General features: G+C 38.6%; 2 protein-coding genes across 4 annotated transcripts in view; both read right to left on the bottom strand.

Moving 5' to 3' along the window:
* The window catches only part of LOC127049534 (uncharacterized), a 219,596-nt gene that overhangs the window by 23,198 nt on the left and 182,029 nt on the right, over positions 1-14,369 (bottom strand). The gene's annotated exons all lie outside the window — the stretch shown is intronic.
* The window catches only part of SMYD3 (SET and MYND domain containing 3), a 690,401-nt gene that overhangs the window by 552,374 nt on the left and 123,658 nt on the right, over positions 1-14,369 (bottom strand). For all 3 annotated transcript variants that reach the window (XM_050950435.1, XM_050950434.1, XM_050950437.1), the window contains 3 exons: positions 12,838-12,945; positions 11,595-11,655; positions 6,296-6,432 (listed from right to left, as the gene is read on the bottom strand). In XM_050950435.1, coding sequence (XP_050806392.1) covers positions 6,296-6,432; positions 11,595-11,655; positions 12,838-12,945 — 306 coding nt within the window. The remainder of the gene's footprint in view (positions 1-6,295; positions 6,433-11,594; positions 11,656-12,837; positions 12,946-14,369) is intronic.

Below are 14,369 nucleotides of genomic sequence, written 5' to 3'. Positions count from 1 at the left end.
CGCACAAGGTAATCTAATAACCAACCTGCAAAACCGTGACACCTGCTCTGAGGATGGTACCCATGGGAAGGGTTTGGCAGCTTCAGGAAGAAAGAAAACTGCATATACATGATAAAAGCAAGTTTTAAAACATATCAAGCACATCTGCTATTTTCCAAAGCTAGCAGCTAAACTTTAGAACTGATCCCACAGAAACAGACAGACAGGGTAAAATTCTTGTTCCACTGAAGTCAGTGGCTTAACTTCCATTGATTTCAATGGGGCCAGGATTTCACACTCAGTGTAGCTGTTGTTTTTAAGTTGTCGTGAGTATTTAACAGAGTATGTCTACACTGCAATTAAACACTCCCGGCTGGCCTATGTCAATTGGAATTCATGTCAGCTGACTCAAGCTTGCAGGGCTGTAAAACTGTAGGGTCCTAGAGCTGAGCCCAAATATCTACACCACAATTTAACAGCGCTGCAAGCCTGAGTCAGCTTACTTGGACTAGCCAAGGGTGTTTAATTTTAGTCAGACCTTGAGTTAGCAACAAATTTTCATGCACAGCAAATATCAGAAAAGGAGGACTGTTAAAGCTAGCTTCTCGAGAGTTCTTTTGACCTTTATCAGACTGGTACTTCTCCAGAAGCTGTCTGGAATTCAGTCATCTCACTACAGGACTGTTTTTCTCTTTTGTTTTGATGTCTGCTTATTTTCCTTCTTGAAGTTCTAGCATCAATCAGAATGAAAGTGACCTTTGACTGTATTCTTTTGTAGCATGCCATTAAAAGACTGGTCAAAAAAAAAAAGTTAAAAAAATAAAGACAGAAGAAAGTTCAATGTAAGAAGGAGCACTTAGTGAACTTTAAAGAAATGCCTGACCGAGGGGCAGAACAAGTTTAGGACTTGAGACTACTTAGATGTAGTAGTTCTTTATTCTGTGACCATGCATACAAGCCATGACAGACAGTCTCTTTCAAAGTCACTCTTGTAGAGAAGGGGCCACATAACCTTCTTATCACAGGATCTAGTGCTAAAGCCTTAAAATTTCACCTGCAAGAAAGGAGTATCCTCTTGTTAGATTTTAAGAAGAATTCAATGTTTTTCCGCTGGCATTCAGCCTGTATGGCAGGAAATCTCCTGTAACACAGGTAGAGTTTTGAGAACATTGGCTGCCTTCTCATATACGAGACAGATTGGTATATTAAATATTAAACATTTAAATTTAACAGGAAAGGACAATATGTGCAGGTATATCGCATGCTGTTAAAAATTAGGTACACTATAAATTTATGTAAGGGAAATTAATTACAGTACACTACCTTCCAAAAAGATTGGTATATATTATAACTACATTTGAGGTGCGATATTGTTTTTAATGCAATGTGTATGGTTGGATTTAGCTACTGAGTCCTCAGTCAATACAGTTAGTAATTCAGATTCCTTCTTTCGTAATTCCAGTTTTTATAATAAATGATAGAAAGTAATCATAGCAGTGGTAGGTCTGTGCCAGCTACTTTCCATGCTCCTAGAACCACCATCACTTGTATTCAGTAATGAGTCCACATAAGCAGCACTACAGCTGATGGCATGGTCAGCCTATGCTCTATATTCCTTTGTCCCCTCACAATGAGACCCCATGAGTGAGGAGAGTTTCAAGCTAGCGCTGTGGTGCCAGTGACTAGATTATTCCAAGGTGGTCTCTGGATTCAGTTCCTATTGGGGAGTTCTCTTTGTTTTTTAATTCTTCTTTTCTTTAACTATATAGATATAGATATTCCACACTTCATTACAGAAACCAGCTCGAGAAGAGAACCTTAAAATAAAATTGGAGGAACAGCAGCAAAGGAACAAGGGAGCAGAAACAAATTCAAATGGATTGAGGCCCTCCTAATGTGCAGATCAAAAACTGGAGAGGCAAGAAGCCCACAGCTACAACCACCCAGCTGCAGAGATTGGGCAATTTGACAGTAAAAACATGTACATTGTTCCTACAGCAGTAATAACTACATCTTAAATAACAGTAGTAGCTTAGATACATTCAGCACAACGGTAACAAAATCACTCTTAAAACAGGGACACACTGCATTAAAAATATTTACATTTCTCATAGCATACCAAACATGCTATGGTACACGTCAAGAATGATTGACTATTTCACGTCCTCTAATTAACATAATATTGAGCTGGCAACCCCTGCCTTTGCTCTACTACCGATGCAAATCTCCATCACCCAACTGGGAAATTTTCAAACAAGCACTTTTGTGCTTTCTCCCACACTGCCTCAACTAGTGGAAGGAGATCCTGTTCACTTCCATACAGCCACCACATTGTCCACCTTCAAATTCCTTCTCAAAACTCTCCTCTGCCACTTTGTCTACAAAAAACTCAAAGGTGATTACGCAGCTGATGTGCTATGGCTATTGCTTAGCAAGTAGATCATAAGCATCTCATTGTTACCTTGCAATTCCCTCCCACCTACTGTTTGTTGTACCCATGAGTTGTATCCATCTGTTTAACAGAATGTAAAGCTCTTCAGGGCAGGGACGACTTTTCTGTCATGGGTTTGTACAGCACCTGCTTCAATGGGGCCTCACTCACAATTGGGACCTTTGGGTGCTACTGAAATAAATAATTTGCTCCTGCCACAAATACAAATAAATCAATATATTAATAAGTAGTACAGGTTTATCATGCCACGTAGTTGCAGGCCTTTAGCATCAGTTTCATAAATGTTAGTAAAGCTTTTTTCCAATCTATTTGTTTGCATATGACCTATAAGACCCTGATGTACAAGAACTAGAAGCAAACTCAAACAGCCTTCATTTTCAAAACCAGAATTTTAAAAATCCCAGAAAATATATTATAAATTCACTCCAATTCTATGAAGTTTCAATCCAGGTTGGAAGGAAAAAAAGAAATATTGTAGAAATCATTATTTGGAACACTGGAACATAAGAATGTAGGAACTGTCATACTAGATCAGACCATTGGCCCAGTTAGGCCAGTATCCAGTATCCAACAGCAGCCAGCAACTGGCAGTTGAGAAGAAGATTCAATAAAACCTGTAGGGGAGAACTGATGAATAATGTGCCCACAGAGAAAATCTCTTAGCTTATTCAGTTAACCCATGAAGCATAAGGGTTTATATTCTCTTCTGGGAAAAAAAGAAAACTTGCTTCCTATTTAATATACATCTGAACTTTTCCATCATCCAGCTAATCCTTCTTTGAATAAGATTAGGCACTTTAAAATTAAAAATATACAAATACAGCACTAAGTCACCTAGGAGTTTCTGCTAAGGAATTCATGCTCTGCAAAGGGGTGCATACCAGCTGCAGTGGCTATTCCCCTCTATACACCCGTACAAGGAATTCCATAGCATTAGAAGGTAGGGAAGGATAGATGGTGGAGGAGCAGTTCTGTCCTTAGATAGGAGCAGAGTCATTTCTGCCTTACTTGTATTATATATGTACTTCTATATGTTCACCATTATATCTGCATTTTGTTCCTTTCTGTACCACACAGCAAAGAGGAACAGGTGGCATAATATTTGCCAGGTACTAGAAATTATATAGAAATTGAATTTTTTTCGTAGTGGTTTGCTCATTCTCCAAACTATGAACATCAAGCGTCTACACAGTTTTTGCCAAGCATGGAACAAATGCATATATAAAAAAAGCCCTAAATAAACAATTAGGACTCCTCCTAATATCTTACAAAGGCTTAAATTATTTATTTAACTCAGCCACCTTATATTTTATAAAGGATTTGATGATCAGTGTGATGGGGTGTATAGACTCCAACATGGCAGCAGACACTAAAGAGTTAATAATGAGAGCGATCTCTTCTCCAGCTGCAGCTAAATGGCTGGTTAGCAACAGCTGGAATAACAAGCTGCATCCCACATGGAGCAGAGCAGCTACAGGAAAGGCTGGGAGCCATCACTGAAGAGCTCCACAGCATCAGATAGGGGAAATCTGCCTAGAGAGACCAATTCCCTGGCAGAAGCATCCAAGGGAAGGTTACCATGCAGAAGATGCCTGCAAGAGATAGCAAGCAGCGCAGGGAGGCAGCAGGAGATGTAAGCAAACAGTCCTTGACTGCCCAACTCAGAGATCCCAGAGGGCAGACTTGCATCCCCCTGCCACTCTTCCCAGGGAGGGAATAGAGACTGCTGAAGCTCCAGGGTTTTGTTCACAACATAAGACTACTGAACTTCATTTTTGTTCCTCCTTCAATTTCCTTTGTTCTTTCCCTGACAAGGAAGGAAAAGGGACATATAGGGCCTGAGACTACCAACTGGAGGCCCATTACAGGACTCTTTGGCACTCACCTCTTACTACTCCAAAAGAGGAGGGAGGGCTGGAGCCACAGAGAGCGGCTGAGCACTACAGGTCACATTTCTAAATGGACACAGATGGAAACCGAGGCAAATGCCCAGCCACGAGGGGATGCATTGAAGGGGAGAAGCCAGATGACAGTACGATCTCATTACCCAAGGACAAAAAGTGGGACCTATTAAAGGTACGTGAATCTTTTAAAGGCTGCATTTTCCAGCTACTTCACAGGAATCTCTCTCTTTTGTATTCTATCACTATTTATGTAAACAAAAAAATTAAAAAGATTTACAATAATTATTTTTCATTTGTAGGCAAAAGTCCAATAGTGCTCTGAAAGAAGTCCATGGGAAGAATAGGGACAGACTCAGTATCATTACAGCCTCTATTTCATGGCTTACTATTATGTACAAGGCCACAGCACGGCAACCTATGACTTGATTGATTCCACTAACCAAGGCTCATCTTCTAAGCCTCAGATTTATGTGCCGTGATGCCAATTCTCTTTACAGGATTAATACATATGTATATTTCAAGTGAAATTCACCTGTTAAAATTCATACCAGAATAGAGGGCTTCCACAAAACAACAAAAGCCTCTTAGTGGAACTTAAACATACTACATAGAGGTTTTGAGTGACTCATTGGGCTTTCTGTGAGCTTTCTTCATTGCCATAAATTTCACCTTCTTAATAATCATGGTTTGCCAGAGAAAGCTGCAATTGACATTAGTCACCAAATTCAGCACTCTGTAAAAATTCAATCTAGACAATATATTTGATAATGAGGCTGATATTCCCGTTCAATATTTCTTCCATTGCAAAAACATTCAACCCATCATTAGGGTGACTAGATAGCAAGTGTAAAAAATCGGGTCAGGGTGGGGGTGCGGATGGTAATAGGTGCCTATATAAGAAAAAGCCCCCAAAATTGGGAATGTCCCTATAAAATCAGGACATCTGGTCACCCTATCCATCATGCAAACAGCCCAAAAGACCTATATACTGCAACTATTAAGAGACTCTCCCTTTTACAGGACTAAAAAAGTCAAAGGGTTATTTGGGTCACATCATAATGTAAAAACAGTTAAACACAATGTGTGTGTGAAGGTAAGACAGAGAGAGAGAGAGAGAGAGAGAGAGAGAGAGAGAGAGAGAGAGAGAGAGAGAGATCAGTCATGCTGGAGTATATGTGAATGTGCTAGCAGCCAATCAGAAAAAAAACACCACCACCATCTAAAATTCTTAAGTAGAAATGTAGGTATTCTCCATATACAATACCTCTAAAGGAATTGTTTAATAAAACTTCCTAGAACAAAGGCAACAAAATATGTACTGGAAAAGTCAATAGTATATAGCACATAATATATTGAACATTTAGTAGATGTGGAAATGAAACTCCTGTACTTCTTCCAGATCATCTCTGTCTACTGTCTCTGACACCTGAAATTACCATTTGAGGAACGTAATATTGTTATGGAACACGTTAACACATAACCTTTGTTATTAAAAGGATGAAACAGAAATATGAATGTATCTACAAATACAGGATATTATGTTTTGCAGAAATATTCTGAAGTATAAAGCAAAGTACGGTGTACTCTAACATCTTTTTCAAAAGGCAAGACAGTTGGAAAAGATATGACTTATTAATCATCCTAAGTCATTTTTCAATCTTTGTCCTTTATTAAATTACATCAAAAATGTCGTGTTCATTTTAAAATTCCCTTTTCATGCAAATCCTTATTTTAATTTAAGTAGCAATCATAGCAAAAGAAAAACTGCTGTTCAAGGGATAGGAATTTGCTTAAATAATTACTGAAGTGGAACAGACTTTTCTGGTCATTCTGATATTATGTCATATATCACTGCATTTTCAGAAAGCTTTCTGGATGGATATGTTGTACACCCAAAAAATAAATCAAGAAGAGAAGTAGAAAATTTATAGAGTTGTTAGGAATCAGTTTTAACACTTACTTTTGCGAAGATCTGAAAAATGTCTATTGCAGGTAGCAGCTGAAAAGCATCCTGGATCTCCACTCTCAAATAAAGCTGCAATGTCTGTGCCAGGTGCCTGAGACCCTCTTTCATTTCTTCACTTAACTCTTCAATATCTTAGGGAAAAAAATATAGCAAAGCATGAATAAAACCTTCTGTCAACATCTTTAAGAAGTCCAATGGCAGCAGTTCAATCTAGACATTTCCAATCCCAAATTTAATTTTGACAGAAAGTAATTATATACCACTATTTTTGACAGCTACATATCATCACTAAGCAGAGTTTATCAAGTTGCTACTTCCAAATCACAAACATTATGGTGAGTGAATTATCAAAAGCCTAAAGATAAACCAGATGTGTAAGCAGATACAATATGTTAAATTAGTCAATTAAGTTTGTTACAATTATAATGTGTTTGCATGTTATCCTACAATTTTATCCTCCTTACAACCGGATGCATTTTTATATCACTTTCTTCATATGAAGCGTCACAAATTGCTTTATGCTGACAAATGGAATAAGCAGGGTACAAGGACTGTGGTACACATAGAAAGGGAAAATACCACATAAAGATTGAGTTAAAGAAAGCTGACATTTAAAACCAGTACTAATACAAGTAAATATTATTCTGATATTAAATAATAAAAATAACAATTCCAAATGAGGACATGGGAGCTGCATGTGCTCTGCATCTCTGTAAATCAGGCTAGGTGAATTGCCAAACTTCAAAGAGCAATTCAATGTCAGAGCTGGGAAAAGAACCCAAAAATCTCCTCTCAGTTCACTGGGCCACACTTCCGCCCAGTCTCCTCCTTCCTTTTAGTCTAGTTACAATGAAGGGAACAAGGAGTAATGAAAGAAAGGTAACGTGGATGAGTTTAAATATGAATCACAGAGTAAAACTAAGAGGAAAGTTTCAAAGTGAGTTTATTATTATATGTTACTGATTAAATTCAACACCGGTAGAACAAGCAAAACTCCAGTGAAGTTGCACCCACCTGCATCAAGGGTCAACTTGGTTATATTATTTTAAATGTTGAGCTGCACAAGGGATTAGAAATGACTTTCATAAGAGGTGATCGAATCAAAATCCACTGAAATCACAACCATTATTTGGCAGGCATTTATTGGAGAAAATTAGCAATATTAGACACATGTAGAATAGATAGGGAGTTGGAGTAAAATAAATTAACATAGACTCCATCACCAAAAACACTAAATTAACCATTCAAAAGAGAGAGTGCTTTGATATTCTACTCACTCCATTATACCTCCAAAAGCAGACCCTTCCACCTCACATGATCATAGACCTACAGGAGGTCCAACAAATTGCCACTATCATAGCACTGTCTCAACACATACACTTGTGCTGAAACCCTTCCAAATAGGACCAGCTTTATCTATATGCTGCATGGCCTCAACAGACCATTAGATTGTTTTTTCCTTCAAGTTTTATAAAATATCATAATACTTTGCATTTATAAAACACCATCAATTCCAAATAATCCAAATGCACATTACAGACTATTATTATTTATTATGAAGACGGACAGATCGGATTCACTTCACGCCTCCACCACTGAAAGGAAACCAACTCTGTGATAGAACACAGCAATAATTTAACAGCCCAGTGCAGAGGGACACTACAGTTTAGGACAGATGTGAACAAGAATATTGCATCCAACTGAAACTTCAGGGAGAATTTAGAGAGGTTGAAGCAGAATGTAATTACTCAAATTGGAATTTATCCAGGACACCAGCAATTCTTGCAAAAAAAAGTCCCATGAGATATTTAATGGCAAATGATCAGGAACTTAGTTTTTCCCCAACTCATCATGAGACCAAAGGTAAAAATCAAAGTGAAACATAACTTGTAAATACCTTAATTCTGTGTGCTTAAAAATGTGTTTAACTGTGTCAGACCCTAGTCTTGGAGAGACAATGCTACATAAAGTTTGTGACAACTTTACTAAATTATGCACAGAGATTTTGTTATGCAGCTCCTACAGACACCAGCAGGAGGTAGACAGCAAAGTATTTGCACACAATGTTGTAAATATACTCCTTTCTGCATGCATTACAACTTTTAAAGAATAATACTGGATTTGAATCTTGATAAATGTAACCACAGTAGAAATAGCCTGTACAACCTTCACCAATTTTAGACCTTTAAGTACTAATGCATTAAGAGTAATGCAGAAGTAGCAAATGCAGCAGAAGATCAAGGTGACATTCCAGACCATTAATCTCAGATTTAACGTGTGCAACAGATTCTGATGATTATGAAATTGGCAGAGTAGATCTTGAAAAGAGGAGGGGGAGGAATATATTGCTCCTCCCAAAGGAGAATACATATATACAGAGAGAGAAAAGCAAATTGGTGAAGTGACATTGGGGATGTATAAACCACACACATAGTAAATCAAAGAAAGTAATTCTCATTCCAAAGAGGCAGTACATAATAGTATTGAAAAGTAATGATCTGATGGATGACAAATTAAGATAGTGGTACTACCAGTCCATTATACAGATCCCTTGCAAAATCCTAGTGGCAAACAAAAATGGCAGCAAAAATATTAACTTCTGTAACAGTATTAACTTGCAGCTGTGCTGCTCAAACTCTAGATGTCTCTGTGATGTACTAAGGGTTCCGGAAAATGGAGGGATCTCCAGTAACACAGATGGAAACCAGCTTGTGGTGTTCCTAGCTTGTTGCTCTGCCTAATAAAAGCTTGTTGTTTGAGAAGAGCTACAGCTGCATAATGTAATGAAGTTCTGTACCAACTTTAATGATCATCAGAGCAGTAAAACAAAGCTATAGTTTGCAATTGCGTGTTATGATCTTTGGTGTAGAATAGGGGTGAGGAGCAATTGCTTTTGGGGAAAGTGACAAGCGAATGAGTGGCTAATGAGAATGCTTACAGGCAGCCCCACTTAAGCAAAACAAAGCCTCTCTGGGGCTTCTATTTTATTTCAGTGGGACTTCTTCAACCAAAATAACCTGAACCAGCAAAGCCTAAAACCATATTCAGCTCATGCAGTTTCACAGTCTGAACTCCAAACAAACAATACTGTTTGTCAAAACAGTCTTAACTTCAAACAAACAGGCTAACACTCTGATGCCTTCACAGCTCATCATCCCAACTACTGGGGTGCAAACTCCTCTCTCTTCCTCTCAGGGAAGCTTTTTAAGGGTTGGAGCCTAACTAGGCTCAGCTGTAGCTGATTACATCCATTTGGGGAGATACTCCCATTTGGGGTCTGAAACCTCTGCTAGGGTTTAATCCCTGAAACCGCTGTCTGATTCGGTGGCTCCTAATCTAATGGGCAACAAAGAGGTAAGGTACAACTGGAAGGAGGGACCCTCAAAAAGGGGGCATCAAAAAACTCAGTACCTAATCATATGCACCAACAATTAATTTGCCATCTCAAAAATTTCTTTTATATTGGTGAAACTTTGAATTTGTAAGCTTTATGACAGCAAGAGTAAACATTTACATAGAAGATGACTTGACAAGACTACGTAAGTATCACAGCTCACCAGGTGTCATTCCAGAAAGCAACAGTATCAGCTAGTATCTATGGCTTTTGAGCAAGGGGCACTTCAGAGTTTAAGACCATACAGCAGAAATCATACTACTAAAGCTCTGGGAGCAGACACAGATGATACAGTAAATGTATGTATCTGAGATTTGCCTCCCATTGCTAGTTCCTTAAAAAAAAACAAGCCTTTTAAAGCCACTGAGAGGCAGCATACACTCTCTGCAATGCCTGGATTTTCTTAAAAATTAGAATTTTATTGCAAGTTTTCTGGCAGAGGTTCACAGACTCTGTATCATATATTCACACTTAGCCTGATCCTCCAGCTACTTCAGCTCCTAATACCCCTCATTCTCACTGATTTCGATGAAGGCAAGGTAAGTTCAGGCCTCTCAGTATCTTTCAGGAGATACTGTTCTCCATACCTTACCAGACTCTGCCCCCCAGTTAATATGCAAGAAATGAAGATCACAAAGTAAGACTGTACCATAGCAGCAGTGGATACCCAATGCTTCAAAGGAAACTCACTGCCCACAGTGCACCTGGAGAGCTGTATAATACTATATTATGAAGGGAAATTTCTTACTGATTCCAGGAATATCCTCAAGCATGAGGATCAATAGTTTTTAACCTGTAATCTCACTAAAGTAATTGTAAATGCTGTTCTTATTCACGTATGTGTCTAATCCCTTTTTGAATATTCCTAAACCACTTCATTTAAGAATATCCAGCAGTGCATTCTACTAGCTAATAAAAGGAATCCATTTTAATTCTGAGTTATCACTTTTAAACTGGTTGCCTTACTAATGTTCCTTTGTCTTTGTATTATGCAAAAAAGGTGAATACAATGGCAGGCACTACAGAATAAAAACAAAAATAGCATAATAAATAGTTGTGTCTTCGGGTTTTTTAATATTTCAGTGATACTACATATATGAAGTTACTTAAAATCTAGACCATGGTTCCCTGCCAAATTAGAGCAGTTTTAAAAGGCAAGCAAAATGTTTACATTAATCTACACAATGTCCCCTTTACTATTAATTTTCTCTTATGCTGCAATAAATTGAACTAAATGTACTTTTTGCCATTGAAGTCAGACCAATAGAGACTCTGAGCTATCCAAGACTTGAAAGGATCAGTATTGTCTATTTTAGAAGCTGCCTAACTTTGAAAGACTAGAAGGCAGAACTATTCCATGGGTACCTGAAACTTATGGAAACACAATCTGATCTTTCTGTTCACAATGAATTTTCAGAAAAACAAACATTTAATAAGAGCCTCAAACAGTCTTATTTTTCTCTTATTAGAAATTCCGTTGAATCTTTATGCACAAAGGCAATATTAAATTAACAACAAACTAAAATAGATAAAAAGGGTTTATGACCAAAAAGTGTGTGGATTTGTTTTTTTAAACTAGATTCACTCAGAAATTTCTACCTCTTCTAGCAGATATGATGTCATCTTAAAGAAACAAGCCTAACAAATAAGGTGCATACTCTAAGTGAGGCAAAAGTTGTGCAAGAAGTGAAGAACTGGCCCCACACTAGCAGTAGAAAACTGTAACCTAATTTTCCACAGAAATATCAGCAGTTCAAAGAGGGTCTTCTATTCCCTTCTACACTTTGATTTTTTTCATTTACGATTTATTCCACAGAACAAAATTTCAGAAGGGCAAGCCAGAAGAAAACAAACCAATTGTATTATGCATTTACAGCCATGTGGATGGTGATTACTTACTTGACTGAAGATCAGAAAAAGAGTATAGTTTCTCAGAAGGACATGCTGCTGATTGTCCAAGCTGAAGGGAAAAAACAAAAATAATGAATGCATGATAATAAGCATTTATAGAGCACGTTTTATCTCCAAAGTACTGAATTACTCATCACCGTGAAGTAAGTAACAGCAGTGACATAAATCTTTTGTTGTTCATGTCACATATTCTATAAACCACCATAAAAATACTAAATGAATTTTTTTTGTTATGACACTTCCCACTAATTTATTTTCTTGGCTTTGGCAGTTTATCTTTAATAATTTACTTCAGCCCTGTGTCCTTAATAGGGAACAATTTATAAGACTAGAAATCTTCTTTCACTTCATGTGACTGTAATTAATATAAAGGGAAGGAAGGGTATGTGTTTTTATATATATATATATTCTCTTTAAAAGCATTGCCAAACATACATCCATAACAGTGTACAAAATAATCTAACAAATAATATTTTAAGTCCTCAAACTATACCAAATACATATATTTTGGTCTGGGAATAAGGGCATTAGGACTAGGGCCAATAAAAAAAGACAACATTCTTTGCTGATTTGCAACCTCTTAGTCATAGGCAGTTGAAGTAAGTATTTAGTCCATGCAGATTTATATGAGAACCACCAACGTGAAAAGATTGTAAGCCCAGAACTTTCAGGTGAGTTCAGAAAAATCTAACAGAGCCTAAGCTAACAAGTCTGCAGAGCACAGTATTGCACACCCCAGAAGAAAATATCCACCAGCATTCAATTCTTATGCAAAATCCTGTATATTCACTTCTACTCAAAAGGGGCTTGGATCTTGCTCCCACGGAAGTCCATGCCAAAACACTCATCAACTTCAGTGGTGCAGGATCAAGCCCAAAGTGATCTTCTTCCTTCTCCATTTCTGAGGGAATGAATTTTGGGATTCAATTACATAGTCACTGCATAAGAGAAACTTTCATTGACTTCAACAGACGTTGCTCTTCTGCAACAGTTTCATGAGCAGGCTCCTGGAGTTTAATTACGTTTATTTTCATATTTCCTGATGTTTCCAGTGTTGCTAGTAATTAATCAGTGATTCTGTAATGCTAAATGCATGTTCCATTTTGTTCATCCACCCAGCCACCTCTGCTTTTTAGTCTTTAATTACTAGACTACTATTATAATTATTTAGAGAGCAAGACTGTTTCCAGATAACTGTAGAATGGGATACGTTTAACAGAATGTCACTTACTAGTTTAAAAACAATCCTGCCAACAAGTCTCACTGAGTCAGGAGGAAAGTTAGGCTCAATACTCTTAAGACATTTGCATTCTCGCTTGTGCTCCTGCCAGGCTTCTTTCTGTTACATTAAAAAAAAAAAGAAGGATAATTCAGACTAACAAATACATTAATGATATAGATTACAGAGGGAGCTGGGGGGGAGGCATGGATCAGTGTTCATGTCATGCTGCCCATCAGTACCTGGCCTGGGCCCGGGAAGCTAACGATCCAACCAGCAACCCAAATTCTGTGATGAATCCTGGTCACGTGCCACGCGAGGCACGTTGAGCACAAGCTAAGATGACGATAGAGGGAACTGGTAGCAACCAGTATACTTTGGCTACTCAACACTTTAAAACCATTTCTTCATTGTTTGCAACAGGCTTTGATATTCAGCGGGGACGGGGGGTAAGAGGGGGAAGCCCTCAGCATTGCTGTCAAGTTTTGCTCTGCTCCATGTGTGACATTTTATGCTACTCAAATAAATAATTTATGTATAACCATAAACTTACGCATACAGTCTACACACCCTAGCAAAAAGAGGGTATGAAGTTTAGTTAAACTGGCAGCTGTGGCAGGGGCAGATATTTGAGGGTACCCCGGGGAAGGGCAGGGAGTCTGAATGGGAAGCAGGGGAGGGGCGGGGGGAAATTGGGTGGGTGGTTACTGGAACTGTTGATACTTGGAGTTATGGTATTGCCAGAGGGTAGATAGATGCTGGGGTTACTGAGGGACTGGTAATTCCTGGGAGGTAGATAGGGTGCTAGGGGCAATTGAGTATAAGTCTTGCTGAGGATCAGGAAGCTCCTGGGAAAGCAGGTGCGTGTTGGGTCTATTAAGGGATTCTGTTGGGGAGAGCTGCGTGGTGGTGCTGGTGAGAGAACCTATGGCTGATATGAGGTTCCAACACCTTGTGTTGTTGCCTGTTATCTGCTTGTTCTTGCCCTCATCCAGCACTGGCAGTAGCAAGACAAGCAGCACCACAGTGGCCTCCAGCAACTAAAAGGCCCAACTGCTTGTAATCCTCCCAGATGCATGACGACATCTCAGCTGAGATGCACACATGTGTGACAGGTTTGCCAAACGCACGGAGTGTCACACAAGGCATGTTATACATAGTAGCTCTGCCTTGGGCTAGACAACTGCCTTTTCTTTGTCTCATGACCTTCAGTTCAGGTTTTGCTGAAATATAAACTGTGGGATGCCATGTCGCCATTTCCTTTGCATCTCTTCTGTAGTCAGCCTTCCAAAATAACTGAACAGCAACATTCTCAAGTGCTGGGCCCATGCCACTGCCCCAGCAGCAGTACACACTGTACTATGGAACACCTGGGATCACAGCTATAGCACTGGACTTGGGAAGAGAGTCAGGCCTGACTCTCCATTCAAAAATGCCCCCAGCAACCTGTCTTTTCCTCTAGGAAAACAGCCTTCTACTGCAAGTTGATGTAGTTAGTGGCGTAGTTCAAGTTATAAAGTCTGTGCTGCAGTAGTGAAGGTTCA

This window comes from Gopherus flavomarginatus, chromosome 4 (genome assembly GCF_025201925.1).
Source record: "Gopherus flavomarginatus isolate rGopFla2 chromosome 4, rGopFla2.mat.asm, whole genome shotgun sequence".
Classification (NCBI taxonomy): Eukaryota; Metazoa; Chordata; order Testudines; family Testudinidae; genus Gopherus; species Gopherus flavomarginatus.
Note: the sequence above shows the minus strand (reverse complement) of the source record. Positions and strands in the feature narration are given on the sequence as shown.